At 33.8% G+C, this 15,960-nt stretch overlaps 1 protein-coding gene across 1 annotated transcript; it reads left to right on the forward strand.

The window, feature by feature from the left end:
- Positions 1–11: 11 nt before the first annotated feature.
- Positions 12–10,054, forward strand: LOC125666597 (glycine cleavage system H protein-like). The gene is made up of 5 exons (XM_048899793.2): positions 12–170; positions 3,291–3,370; positions 3,763–3,826; positions 5,987–6,118; positions 9,132–10,054. Exons 1-5 carry the CDS (start codon positions 44–46, stop codon positions 9,218–9,220), a joined length of 492 nt encoding a protein of 163 aa, XP_048755750.1. The 5' UTR covers positions 12–43; the 3' UTR covers positions 9,221–10,054.
- Positions 10,055–15,960: the final 5,906 nt, after the last annotated feature.

The raw sequence follows: 15,960 nt of genomic DNA on the forward strand, positions 1-15,960 counted from the left end.
GAAGTTACTCCGATCAATCGCGCATGTGTGTACAGAAGAAGAAATGGCCACAGCAGTGCTAGGACGTTGTGTATTAGGGCAGCTGAATAGACTGCGGACGTACAGAAATATTGCAAAAGTGACGAGTGCACAAAGTAGAAATATCAGTTTTTCACAACGTCTTCTAGGCGGTAGGTGTCATGTAATGTTTAAAGCGCTTAGTGTAAAACATTGGGACATTGCGTTTCACCGTTTGCTGAACTCTTTGACCTCATGATTTGGCATTTACTTGTGTGATTGAACACGTATCTGAAAATTTTGATGTGCTCCACAGGTCCAGCACATTTATCTAAGCTACGTAGTGCTTCTCACTTTCTTAAAAAGTGTTTGAAACAATGATAGCAATAAACAAAACAAAAAATCTACCCCCCAAAAAAAATTAAAATAAAGGGAAAAAATGAAAGTTAAAATAAAAAGCAGACATAAAAAAAAACTAGGAAAAAGAAAAATCAATCTTCAAAATTCACACTGGCATTACAGAAAAATTAAAATGAGCAAAGTCGGTGACATAAGAAAGAGGATTTTGGGGCATTCTTGCAGACATGATGACGTGATAAAGGGTATAACTTTTAACACTGTTTAAAGCTATGTATAACTTTAATGATAAAAAGATATTGTACTGGTCCTGTACTGTAAGATTAAAGTTTTTCTAATAATTTTTTTTCAAATAAAAAAAAGTGTTTGTTTGCCAGACATGCATGCATTTTAGAATCATTTATATTCTCAAGAAGTTAGTAATTTGTTAAATTATTAATCAAAATATATTTTTGTGGAGTAGCATTAAGTTTGCTCAAATTTCTTTACTGCCCAACATGCAGCAAACAAACAGGTGAGATATAATGGACGATGGAAGCCTCTACCAAAAATATGAAATTCTTGGGCACAGGCACTTGTTTCTGTAAATGAAGTTATGATATTCATTGACAAGAAGTTCAAGTAGAATTCTAAAACATAGCATACATTGTCTTTGATTCAAGTTTTTATATTATTAACAAAGCTAACTTTTCATGATATTTTTGCTGACGAACATTGTATCTACTTACCGATAGTACTACCAGTATTCAAACAATGAGAGTGAATTTTTCAACAATTCTAAAATTTATATACTCAGTGTGCAGCACTGTCGCAAAGTATGTGGTTGTATTGGTTTTGTATACAGGCCTCGATGATCAAACTTTAGTAGAGAAGATTCCCTTTTGAAAGTTTGGTAGAAGTCTTTAGCAAAGAACTGTGATTGTATAAATAGTATAATGTATAAATTTCTGTGGAATTCTAACTTTGACAAAATCAAGAAAACAAATCACACAAGAATATTCACATAGTGGATTGAATATGATTGACATTGATAACTATATACAAGGCCTTAAATCCTCTTGGATTAAAAGATTAATGAATGGTCAAAATGCAAATTGGAAAAAACTATTATTGAGTAAATCAATTAATATTGATGTGATTTTAAAAACTGGGTTAGATTACATCAACAAAACATAACACCTTTTAAAAAATTTCTTTTGGATAGACACATTCCTTGCCTTTCAAAATATTTCAAGATAACTTGAAGTTACATACATGGGAAGATTTTATATCCCAGCCAATTTGATTTTAATAAAAGAATTTTGATTGGAAAAAAAGTCACTTTTTGTTAGTGAATGGTTCAACAAGAATATAATATATATTAATGATCTGCTTGATGAAAGGGGGTCTTTTTTAAAGTTACTGCATCTAGAGAAAAAAATTAATGTCAAAACCAACTTTCTGAAATAGCTAGGTTTACAAAAATCAATAACAGCTACATTAGCATGAATAGTCAGGGAATTTAAAATGAAGAAGTGAAATGTAAGCCTTTTATACCTTTTCATATGAAACTCTTTTGTTCATTCAAAAAGGTAATAGAACTATGTACGATACAGGACTCGAAATTAACATATGCCCGTCGGTCTGTTACTGGTTAAAAGTCTGGCGGACTGACTGACATTTACGCCAGTCAGTCTGATGGGACTGCCAGGTCAATGTTCCAGAATGTCATTTTGGAAAACACACTTATGAAATCTTAAACTCGCATTTGGCATTCCTCTGTAGATATCAGACAAACCCGATTAGTAAATATAAATCTCACATAAGTGTTACAATATTGTCTGAGGCATATCTAGTTAAATTCCATTCCATTTTAATTTCTTAATTAATAGCGAAATGTTTAATTATTTCTGGAAAACTGGTGGACTGGTAAATTTTTCTGCAGACTGGTTGAAAATACACCCTTTCAGACCAACTGGACTGGTGACATAAAAAGTTAGTTTCCAGCCCTGCGATACCTTAAACTTAATAGATGAAAATGTCACATCATTCTACAAACCAAAATGGGGAGAATATTTTACTTTATCAGAATTAGATTGGAAAACTATTTTTCAGTAACCTTTCATCAATACTAAGAGTACCAAACTACAATGGCTACAGTTTAGAATCAACCATCACATACTAACAACTAATACCTTTTTGTTTAAAATAGGATTGAAAAAAGTAAATTATGCGGCTTTTGTGATAATATGAAGAGACAATTTGTCATATACTTTGGGAGTGTCCTGTTGTTCAAGAGAGGAATTTTAATAACAATCTGCTACATGATACTTTTATATAGATAAAGTAAAACAAAAAAAAATGTATTATGTAGCAATGTTGTGGACATCTTCTACAGAGTCATTGTTGGAAACCCATGGTCGGTCGCACTTCTTCTAGAAGGTTTCTGATGATTATAGTGTGTACGCAATTGTTCAAGAGAACCTTATTCTCACATTAACTCAAGCTTACAAATTTATGCATAATTAAAGTTATCTGTGATTAAAATGTGATTTATAATGTACAAACTAAAGGTTTAAACTCTCATTGAACCAAGAAAAAAGCTTCGCTATGCTCTGATAGACTAAAAATAGTTATTCGATATCTTTGGTCACCAGATTGTACAGTCTGATTAAAATCAGGCCCCCCCCCCCCCCCCCTTCTCCTAGGAGAAGGGGGACTGGTTTTAATCAGACAGCAGAACACAATTCTTAGTGCAACACTACATGTAACTAAAGCGAGGGCATCAAAAGATCTCATTTTAGTTAGATTGCGGCTGATTGCCTTCTTTGATTTGTTGAATTTGTGATACGTTGAATTAAACCTAACCTCTGAGAGAGATATCTTGTCACAAACCAGGGTACACTATAGTGAAATTTACTTACATACATTTAAAACATGGAAGTTATTTATTTCAGTAAAGTACTTCACGGAGAAACACGAGTGGGTGGAAGTGAATGGAGATATAGGCACCATTGGTATTTCTGATTTTGCTCAGGTATGTATGCTTTCAAAAAATGGGATAGATAAATTAGTTGTAATACATTTTGCAAACGCTGTAAACTGTTTACTGGTTTAGTACAAATACAGTGATATACAATTTCCTTTTTATGGGAGGTGGGTTTTTTTTTGGGGGGGGGGGGGGGGTTTATGGTTTGATTTGGTTGTACGAGTATGTAAATAATGTAAAATCATTACTTTTTAAAAGGGGGGTAACTTCTGTTGTTTTTGTGGGATGTGCACAAAAATTATTCCTCACTACTAAAAGAACTGTAACTCCTAAACCAGCAAAAACAGAACATACAGTCGTGTAGGGATTTCAGATCTAGACAATTTTATCCCATGAAAACAAGCAGTTCTACAGAATGGGTTTTTTTTCTTCATTCACAGGATCAGTTAGGTGAGGTTGTTTATGTGCAGCTGCCTGAAATTGGTACAGAGCTGGAACTAGGGCGTGAGTAGCTTTGCAGAAATGTTGTACTAATATGTAATAGGGGATTCAAGTTTGTTAACAAAAGACCATGCCCTGATCCAAGGGAAGAATAATAGCGAGCAAAGTTCGCACTGCGACGCGATGAGCTTACTCCAATGATTACACATTTGAGTCATGTGATTTGCTCTTCATCAGCTGAAAAATGATGAGTATTACGCCTAATGTTTTTGGGAAAATGTCACCGTCGCTGCAGTATACTTTATGGACAGCCCCGTAAATAAACTAAATAGATCGTTTAGAAAGTATCACAAACGATTTTAAATTCCAGAGAATTTTTCTCATACCTTTGTATGTTTTGTAATTGTTGATAATTTCTTGGTTTGAAAGAAAAGAAATTGCTGCTAATATGAAGTCACACAATGCACTGTTTACGTCGACCACGTCATATTTCCTGCATTAAACGAAAAGGCAGATTAAATACCTGTAAAGTCGTGTTGCAAGTTGTGGATTTTCACTCGTCTCAATGATAAAACATATTAATAGAATAGTTAAAATAAGTAAAGGAATTTAAAATTCATCTCCTGAACCAGAAACGCTATAACTGGAGAAGATTCAAGTTTGTTCACATTGTAATCTCTAAAGCTGGTTGGGGCTTTAATGATGGTTTTAAGTTTTACAAATTAAGGATTATAAAGGAAAAATCTTTATACCGAGCGAAGCTCGGACGGGCCAAAGGCCCGTCCGCGAAGCAAGGCTCTAAAGGTAACACGTATGTAAAAGAAAAAAGTCAAATTCAGCAAAAGAAAAAGAGATAATCTCTATATACGTTCACTGAAATTTTCGTGATCCATATGGGCGCCGCCATTTATTTTTTCATTACCTGCTTCAACAGTTATTCGTGTTTTATTTTGAATGCCAATAATAGAAGACTCTGACGTGCAATTCGTAATTTAAACACCCAATTTGTTCAAAATGAATAGTATAATTATCATTATAACAGATTTTAGCAAATAATTACATATAACACCGTAATACGACTAAATAGATGAACGAGTTCATGAGTTTTTTTGAATAAGAATATACGATAAAATTACAGTTACTTTTTTACCATTTTGAATTTATTGGTTAATTTTGTTTAGTTTTATAACGGCCCTTTTCATTGCATACGGAATGTATTATTATTGTTTATAATTGTTTGCTTTGAAAAAGAGAAAAAAGTCAAGGCTAAATTTGACGTCACAATGCACAGTTGACGTCACCTTGCGTTTTATTTCCCGCGTTTAATGAATAGGCGGATCCTGTAAAACTGTTCTCCCCATAAAAACCCCTTGAATATTGAGATCTTACTGGGTTTTTAGCGCAAGAAAAATTTCATTAAAAATATATATTTTTAAATGAATCATAATCTACCGTACTTAACGGAATTATGATTACCACTTGGGACACTCCAATGACCATTACATGCTTCGCTCGGTCCAACGGTCACACCATATACATATTAATGCATCTCCTCAAGAACTACCACAAGATGCAAAGATGCAATTAGAAGTATTGAGGGCAGATAAACCAATTCATAAAATATGAATCAATGGGATAAGACATTTTTTAAAACATGCATGATAAATTTGTGTTCTGTGGTAATGACATATGTAGTTAAGCTTCCTGAAACATGAAAAAATGTAAAGAGAGACACTATATATTGGATAGAAATATTTATTTGGGGTTTGAATTTCTTCTATTGTTTACATATAGGTTATAGTGCAATATCCTTGACCCAGGCGCCTATGGACATATTATAGTTATCTGGTTATGTATACTATGTATCCTAACTTTTTCAGGATGCTTGATCAAATTAGAAATTTTCCTTTGGCATGTAAATACTCCAGTATTGCTATATATGATAAAAACAATAACATGTACTGACTTTTGTTGTGATAATTAGGATTTATCAGTTCAAGAAACATGATATTGACCGTGACTCTGCCTCTATCAATATCATGGATTATTTTTTTACTGATATTAAACCCTGATATCAAATATCTTATTACAGGTCAATAATTGTGTGATGTCACTTCCTATAATCTTGTGTGATGTCACTTCCTATAATCTTGTGTGATGTCACTTCCTATAATCTTGCATGTTCAATATGATGTATAAAAAGACCCAAATCTGATATTGTAGTTGAGGCTGGTGTGTTGGAGAGTGTGAAGGCAGCCAGTGAGGTGTACAGCCCTATATCAGGGGTGGTTAAAGAAGTCAACACTCCATTGGAAGACAACCCAAACCTTGTCAATGAATCCTGCTATGAAAAAGGTCAGCAAATTTTCATTTCAGTCTATTTGCCTGTCTGGATTGCAAATTTTCTTTAAAAGCACTTTAAACAGATGATAGTGAAAAATGAAAATTGTGTACTGCAGAATCATTCATTTTCGATGAAGTTTTAATGTTGTTGTAAATTACACTGAAAGAGTAACAATTCTTTGACTATGTAATACTCACCAACATGTTTACTGTATTTTTCTCAAACTACAAAAGTTTTACTCCACAAAAATGATTCTAGGGTAAAAATGATATTTGACTTAGTTGATGACCTGTGATTATATAGTTCAGAAAGAATTCAGATTGTAGGAATATTTTCACTGACTTGTTCACTGTTAATGAATGAGGGTGTTTCTTGTAAATTTCATGAATTTTAAACATAAAACATATAAAGCATATGTTTGGTGTAATGGTTCCAAGAAAATGCCTCATAATGTGACCTTGGGTCATTATGAAAACATATGATATCTCAATAAAGAATTGGGGGGGGGGGGGGTGTGTATAATTGCATCCATGTGCCTTTGCTCATGTTTCTACATCCAGAAAATAATAATGTTCTTTGTTTAAACTGGATAGCACAATTAGTTTAAGAAACTAGTTTACATTGTGGTCCTGAAAACATATATACAGACAGCAGTATTATACAGATCTATACAATATAAAATGATATATGAAGGTTTGTTACATAAATATGCTATCTATAATATATTTAAAACTGAAAATAAAAAAACAAACAAATCTAAATGTTTTTAATTTCCCAGATGAAAAAAATAATAGAAAAAAAGATAAGCAGATTTCCAATGTTGGGTAATATTTTAAGAATTATGTCATATCATTCCACAACTGTGTACCGTAAATTGCAAAAGATCTAGAATATTGTATCTTTGCCCTCTGAATATATAATGAATTACTTTGACTTAATCTGGTAGATCTACTGCTAATTTCATGAACATAAAACATCTAGATAATACAGGGTTAGACCATGTAAAACTTTGAAGACAAGAATGATAGAAAATGTTGTGGACATCATGTATAAGAAATATTATAGCAGATTTTAGTCTCACACTTGCTTCAGAGGTCGCATTGTAAATGGAAAGAAAAAGATGCCTTGTGATTTCTTGGTCAAAAGGTCATATATTAAAGTCAAAAGTAACTTAATGCAACAATGTCACTGATACCATACAAACACTCAGTCTACAGAGATAGTCGATGGGGATATGAAATGACTTGACGTTTGAATATCAAAACTTGAATATTATAATGCTTGTTTTAATGTTGTTTTACTACCAATATAAGGAAGTATATTACATTTTCATAATGGTCAATCTAATCAGAATTTAGATCCTTTGATCCGTTCACCGATCGTAGATGATCAAAGGATCTAATTTTAATTAGATTGTTATAATGGCTGACTTCCTTTTAAAACATGAATAAAAAATATAAATATCAGCAATATATGTATTTTCCTTTTAAATTTGATTGTCTAGCTGGGTAGCTCAGTCTGTTAACGTGTCGACTGCTGATCTGTAGATTGTCTAGCTGGGTAGCTCAGTCTGTTAACATGTCGACTGCTGATCTGTAGATTGTCTAGCTGGGTAGCTCAGTCGGTTAACATGTTGACTGCTGATCTGTAGATTGTCTAGCTGGGTAGTTCAGTCAGTTTACATGTTGACTGCTGATCTGTAGATTGTCTAGCTGGGTAGCTCAGTCGGTTAACATGTTGACTGCTGATCTGTAGATTGTCTAGCTGTGTAGCTCAGTCAGTTAACATGTTGATTGCTGATCTGTAGATTGTCTAGCTGGGTAGCTCAGTCGGTTAACATGTTGATTGCTGATCTGTAGATTGTCTAGCTGGGTAGCTCAGTCGGTTAACATGTTGACTGCTGATCTGTAGGTTGTCTAGCTGGATAGCTCAGTCGGTTAACATGTTGACTGCTGATCTGTAGATTTAGGGTTTCAGTACAGCAGGGTATTTAGATTTTTTTCCATATTACTTTCTACTAAAACTGCTTTTTTTAGACTAAATAAAGTGAATCTGAAAGTTTTCAATTTCAAAATATTATGGTACATATCCTACACTTTTCATCCATTTCAAATTTCTCCTCCTTAAGAATTTCTCACTCATGTAGAGATGTCATCAGCGCTAGATAAAGTCCTACAAATTTCAACCTATGCATGGCATTCAAGGCTATAGCAGTGAGGTTCTTAACTTGACAAAGATTTCAGCATCAGTTTTTAAGGTAATTCCTAAAGATCCTTGACTTGAACCTCTAATGCTGGGCATTTGGCAGAAGGAACAATCACTACATATCTTAAACATCTTATGTTTGACTTGAGAATCGAACCTAGGACCTCTTGTTCGCAAAGTGAGTGCCTATCCCACTAGGCTACTGTGGCCAGTGAATATTATGATATGTTGTGAACACAACAGAGAGAATACCGCATAATCTGTCGATCTCCTATTTACTACTGATAATCTAAATGTAAGTGGGAAGGTGTTTATAATTCTAGATTGAAACTCGATGAGGTGGAATTATTTGAATGCTCTCCTGCAGTATAGAATTGAAATAAGGAAGTGGTATTCTTTGAATGATGCCATGTTGTTACAGGAATGCTACTCCACTCGGTGGTTTTCTTCGAGCTGTAATGGGAGCTCTAGCTTGACACATATGCTGCTATTAATGTCCTTTAATTCATAGTCAATTGGAAAAAAGAATCTTGTATAAAACATGCTTGTTTTACATCACTTGTAGTGTAGGGCAGGGAAATAGAACTCTTATCTTTTTAATTTAATTGGATGATAAAAGCTCAGATTTCTTAGGATACCACAAATACAAGCATTATCATTTATCGCTACGATTACAGGATGTGGAGTTTTAATTTTTTTGAAACTTGTTAGATGAAGGTTTGATGTGAGATGCATTTATATATTTTTTGGACTAGATAAACAGCAGTTTAAAATAGTTATTGAATTATTGACCGAGGATTGTTAAATGCTGGTTTTCAGGATGGCTGTATAAGATGACCATCGGAGAGCCCTCGGAGCTGGACCACCTGATGAAGGAGGATGAATATCTCAAATTCATAAAAGAATAACCCCACCATCTCCCTCTATTCCAAATATCTGTGCTGAAGTGTGGGTTAAATGATGATATATATTTGTATATGTGTGACTGTATGTTACCAAACTCGCAGAACTTTCAGACAGTATTATTTAAATAATATATTTGATTTTTTTTAAATAAGTTTCAGGAGTAGAATCATCCCTATACACGTTGTACCTCAAAATATCTTGTCTATTAATCTACTCTCTTCCTATTTTGATTTATGCAATTTTTTCAGGGCATTCAAGTCTAATATTTCTATGACACATTGAATATAAATTATTCTTAGATTTTTGTAAATCTCTTCATAAACAGTTTTAATTTCAAATGAAATGTGAATATTTTTGTAACACATTTAATTTACTTATGCATGATACCAATTTTTAAAGCACAAAATTTGATGAATGAAAAATATGAGATGTTTGTTGTTGGAGTTAATTTTTTTATTTGAAGTTTTACAGGTGTTTTTGTGAACTGAATCTGCATAGATATGTAGAATCTCATATTAGTTTTGAAGTGATATGTAAAATTCTCAGTACATGTTTCATTCAGTAACACATGTACTTTACCTTTAGTATTGCTTTGAATTTAATAAAAAAAAAAAATTATTGATGCTTATGATCTTAATGTAATAAAAGACACAATATTTTCTTGTTGGCAATCACTGCACAGAGTGTATGTGAAAGTGAAACTAGATTTTAACACACCAATATATTATTCACTTGTTCATGACGTTTTCTGTTATATTGTAATTATGGTATATATCTATAATTATGCATTATCGATGTATATGCTGAATATGAATTAAAGTGAAACATCAAAGAAACATTTTATTTTGTTAATAAAAGGAATGTAAGAAACAATTTTTAACATTGTTCAGGGAGACTTGTGCAGATTTTGTGTACAACTCAAAATGTTGTGTAAACTGACCACATGTTTGCTTTAATATATAGGTGACTTGTTATAACAACCCCCCATCCCCCGAACGAAGTTCTGGGGGGTATATAGGAATCACTATGTCTGTCCGTCCATCCGTCTGTCTGTGCAGATTCGTGTCCGGGCCATAACTTCTTTGTTCTTTGACTTAGGCATACCATATTTGGCACACAGGTAGATCACCATGAAATGATGTGTCGAGTACCTTCATGACTTCTATATGACCTTGACCTCAAGGTCAAAATTAAAGATTTTTTACAATGGATTCGTGTCCGGGCCATAACTTCTTTGTTCTTTGACATAGGCATACCATATTTGACACATGAGTGTATCACCATGAGACGATGTGCCATGTACTTTCATGACCTCCATATGACCTTGACCTCGAGGTCAAAATTAAAGGTTTTTACAATGGATTCGTGTCAGGGCCATGACTTCTTTGTTCTTTGACATAGGCATATCATATTTAACACATGAGTGTATCACCATGAGACGATGTGTCGATTACCTTCATGACCTCTATATGACCTTGAACTTTGACCTCAAGGTCAAAATTGATTATAGGGTTTTGACTTGGTCATACCATAAGACATGGGTGTATCACCATGAGACTATGTGTCATGTACATTCATGACCTCTTTATGACCTTGACCTTTGATCTCAAAGTCAAAATTATGCCATGGATTTGTGTTCGGACTATATCTTCCATTTTCTTCTACAAAGGCATACCATATTTTTACACTCGGGAAAGAGGTAATTTATACCTATTAACAACACCCTTTGGGAGATTGGGGTAAGCGGGGGGTATTCTTAGCAGTACATCTTGCTGCTATTGGTCTGCATCCGTCGTGTGTTAACAATTGAACATTTTTAATCTCTTTTTGATAACTATCCTTCAAATTCATTTCAAAGGACCTCCCAACTTTAGCTGTGACATTCGGCCCCTGATGATTAGTAATACATCAGTTTGAATTGTGCAATTACAATGCCCCAAGATGTTCATTAATACCGTAACTTAGAGGTTTGGCATTTTAATTTACTGAAAAGTTCGTTAACATGAATTTAAAAGCTATGCTGTCTTTTGAAATTGGGTTTATCTGTTTTTGTTAAATCTCTGTTGATATTCATCGAATGACAGGTTTTTAAAGTCATTTTTTATATCAAGCACATGATTGTCCAGAATTCTCTTTTATGCCTCCTATGAGAAGAATCAGTCTTAGCAGTGGAAAAATAACCAACACTGTAATGCAGTTTTGTCGAATATGTCATTTATTGAATGACATAAGGTAAATTGTTAAGTAAAATGTAAACAAACCACTAAGGGGGATCACCTGAATAAACAATACCTGCTGAAACATGTACATAGGTGTCAGGTAAAGTGTGATCCCCCTTTGAGACTAACTAGAATTTTCTGTTATAACTCCATTTTGTAATAAAGAAAATTATATCCAGAAGGCAAAACTGGACAATCTTGTGCTGGTGATGAAATTCATAAACACGAATACAATAAAAATCTGCAAAAACTACGTTTTCTTTCTACCTCATTTACCTGTATAGACGTCGAGTAATTTTGTAGGTTTTAGGTTGAGGGTGATCATTTAAAACATAGTTTTTTCCCCTTATCTTCCAATATCCCAGGGGAAAACGACTGTACATTTAATGGAGATACATCAGTGTTTGATATCTACCAAAAATATAATAGTTAAATCAATTTTTCTTTGAAAAGAGGATTGGTAAAACGGGACCACAAGCTAGAGCTAAAGTGGGGAGGTCCTTTAGTATGAAAGATCTTTGGTACAAAAAGGACATCAATTATAAATTTCAGGACTCCTGCATCCCTGGTGCCTTAATAGGAGTGGGTAAAATCTGCCAGAAATTTTCTGTAAGAAAAACAAAATCAAAAGGTGTTATTTAAATGTTTTACACATAAACACTATGCCATGTTTGGCCACATCCTATAGAGTCAGAACCTCTAATATTAAAAAATCATCTCTGGAACCGCACATGTATAAGAAAAACTAAATGCCTACTAACGTAGAGCAGGAGGACCTCCCCACTGTAGCTGTGACATACGACACCCGATGATTTAGTAAAACATCAAAAGTTTGAATTATGCAATTTACAATGCTCCAAGATGTTCATTAATACCTTGATTTAGAGGTTTGGCATTTTATCTTACTGAAAAGTTTGTTAACGGTAAGAGCTTTGCTCTTTAAACCACCGCCAGTCACTTTTTACCCTACTTCCAAATCATGCCGCCATTTACAAACGGAGGAATAGATGCCGTCAACGTAAGCAACATTTTCCGTCATAAAAGAGTTCTGTCGGGTCAAGTTCAAGTCTACACCCAGTATCTCCTACAAAGATACTTCTACTATTGCATCCGAACTTTTTAATCATAAACAAACTTTGCAGTGCCTAAATATAGACCATCTTATACTTAATCCACCTACGTGTTCTTGTTCTTCATCTTTCAACTATAGTTCAGCTGGACGGGTTATTACTGGTGATATTGATATAATTGAAAACGAGGACCTCAAATCACTTATTCTCAAAGGTCCTAATTCCAGAGAAACTCGGTCTTTCAACTGGCGACAAAACTTTATCTCTATTATGAATTCTGTCAAAGATTATGCCAGACGATGGGCTAATTATGAAAAAGAACTTGCTACATTGTCAGAATGGATTAAAATTATAAGAGAAATATTAAAATCCCGCATTAGACATATTAAAAAAAATACGTACTATCTATCCTTCTGTGTTTAGTAAACCAGAAGTGATAAAAGAATTAGATAGGTTACATGAGGAATATGTTTTGGTTCCAGCTGACAAAGCTTGTAACAACATTGTCTTTGTTTGTAAGGCTCGTTATTACAACTGTATTTTAAACGAATTTGGCTTTAATTCCACTTTTGGTAATCGTACTTATACTCCAACTGCCCTTTCAAAAGATGAAATTCTTCAAAACCATGCTTCAGTTTTAGACAAATTTAATTCCCAGTCAATGTTGAATGAATGAGTCACCGTACCTATACTGGATTCTTAAACTACATAAAAACCCTTACAAACAAAGATACATTGCTGGATCCAGTAAGTGTTCTACCAAGCTCCTATCTTTGCTCCTCACGAAAATATTAACAGCTGTGAAGGAGAAACTTCAAACTTACTGTGCAACTACATATACCAGAAGTGGTGTAAATCAAATGTGGATTCTAAAAAATTCTAAAGAACTTTTAGTAAACTTGAAATCGCAGAACTTTTCTCAAATCAACAACATCAAAACCTATGACTTTCCAACACTTTACACGACCATTCCTCACGATAAATTAAAGACTGCACTTTTTGACATCATAGACAGTTCCTTCTTCAACAAAAACGGAAAACGGAAATATTCATATCTAGTGATCAGTCATTCAAAAACTTTAAACACCACTCTGATTCCACGCACAAGTACTCTGAAGTTGAAATAAAAAATATGCTAGAGTTCCTCATTGACAATATCTTCGTGGTCTTTGGTGATCAGGTCTTCCAACAGTCTGTTGGAATTCCCATGGACACGAATTGTGCTCCTTTGTTAGCTGACCTATTTTTATATTCCTATGAAGCAGGATTTATTCAAAAACTTCTACATGAGAAGAAAAAATATCTTGTTGTGGCCTTCAATTCGACATGTAGATATATCGACGACATTTTATTTATTATCAGTAATAACTTTTATTCATATGTCGATTCAATATATCCCTGTGAGCTCGAAATAAAAGACACCACAGAGTCGTCCACTTCTGCTTCATATTTGGATATCTTATTGAAGGTAGATATTAACGGCAAACTAACAACTCAACTTTATGACAAACGGTATGATTTCAGCTTCTCCGTCGTCAACTTCCCATCTTTATGTAGCAATATTCCATTATCACCAGCAAATGGTGTTTATATCTCTCAACTGATTCGATACGCAAGAGCTTGTTCTGCATATGGTCAGTTTTTAAATCGAGGCAAGCTACTGACAAACAAGTTGATGGTACAGGGGTTTCAACAGTCTCGTTTAAAGTCAGCATTTCGCAAATTATATGGACGTTATAACGATCTAGTTTACCAATATCATTTACCTATCATTTGGTCAAATGCTGTCTGACGTGTTTCATACTAATTGTTAGACCATTCTTGGCACACTGATTTTGACTACGGATAACTCCGTTTACCTGATTAGGATATAGGCCTCGCGGCGGGTGTGACCGGTCGACAGGGGATGCTTACTCCTCCTAGGCACCTGATCCCACCTCTGGTGTGTCCAGGGGTCCATGTTTGCCCAACTATCTATTTTGTATTGCTTATGGGAAATATGCGATTGATCACTGTTCGTTATCTTCACCTTTCATGTTGTCTTTTAAAATCGGGTTTGTTTTTGTTAAATCTCTATTGTTATTAATCAAATGACTGTTTTTTAAAGCCTTTGTTTGTATTAATTAAGCTCAAGATCGTTCAGATTTCTCTTTTCTAATATAAGTCATTTTTGTAGTAAAGAAAATTATATGCAAAACTGGGCATTCTTGTGTTGGTGATGAAATTCATAAAACTAAATACATTATACAATAACAAGAAATGTTTATATAACAACGATCTCAAAATGGTGCAAAATGCATTTTTTAATTGATAGTAGTGCCAAGAAAATTCAAGATATTAAGCGGAAAACATCTTCCTGTGTCCAGAGTGGATTGACCTTTGGCCTTTGACCATGTAAACTAAAAATCAATAGGGGTCATCTACTCTTTATGGTGTACCAGTGTACCAAGTTTGGTGTCAATCAAGCATAAAATAAATATGCAAGCGTCTATAGTAAATTCAAATTCAAGTTTGGTCAGTTCAAGGGTCTCAGGGAGAGGATGGGGCCACAAAAAGATACTGAAGTTTTATGTGGATATATTATATTATGTGGATATATATTTTATATACAGGATATTGATTAAAACAAATTCAATTGTAGCAGGATCACACAAAATCATCAAAATGCTCCTAAGTTGTGTGGATTCAAGGTTGTTTTTTTATGCATTCACGTTTTTTTTTATGCATTAATGTTTTGTCTTGTCTGTCTGTAACATTAACCTTGCTCATAACGACAGGACTTCCGTAGTTTGTGCATTCCTTGTGACAAGACCTTTCTTGCATTACCAAACTGTTTTACCGTGTAACATTGGGGTATGACCTGCTTTTCAGGAAACCTAACCTATTCAATACCACCTAAACTAAATGTTTTGACTGTAACAGATGAACATCATGACTGCTTTTGCCACTTAAAGGGGCATGGACACGATTTGAGCTGAAATTTTTCAAATTTTATTTTTCCATTTTCATTGTTTACAATGCTTAAATAAAGTATTTCTATTGGTCAACCAAGATTTGAATATCAGTTTTTGAGTAACAAGTGAGATACAGCAGTTACAATTCTTTATTATGTAAACAAGACTCGTGCCATGTTTTTGTTTACATATAGACTGCTTAATAGGAAATATCATGTTTAAAACAAAATTAGATGTGCTTAACACTAGAAACTATTTAATGGTGTTCAGAATTAATTTATAAATTGAGAAAGCTACTTTAAACGAACTTTTACTGGTATATTTAATCTATGTAAACAAAAACATGACATGAGCCTTGTTCAATAAGTACGGTACATAACAAAGAATTGTGAGCTCTGTATCTCCCATCTACCTCGATAACTGACATCCAAATTTTTGCTGACCAATAGAAATACCTTAGTTAAGCATTATAAACATTAAAGATGGAAAATTGATTTTT

This window comes from Ostrea edulis, chromosome 1, assembly GCF_947568905.1.
Source record: "Ostrea edulis chromosome 1, xbOstEdul1.1, whole genome shotgun sequence".
Lineage (NCBI taxonomy): Eukaryota > Metazoa > Mollusca > Bivalvia > Ostreida > Ostreidae > Ostrea > Ostrea edulis.

Coding starts and splice junctions, on each gene's coding strand:
- LOC125666597 (XM_048899793.2), top strand. CDS start 44: ATGGCCACAGCAGTGCTAGGACGTTGTGTATTAGGGCAGCTGAATAGA. Junction 3,827..5,986: donor TACAGAGCTGGAACTAGGGC/GTGAGTAGCTTT, acceptor CTGATATTGTAG/TTGAGGCTGGTGTGTTGGAG. Junction 6,119..9,131: donor TGAATCCTGCTATGAAAAAG/GTCAGCAAATTT, acceptor GCTGGTTTTCAG/GATGGCTGTATAAGATGACC.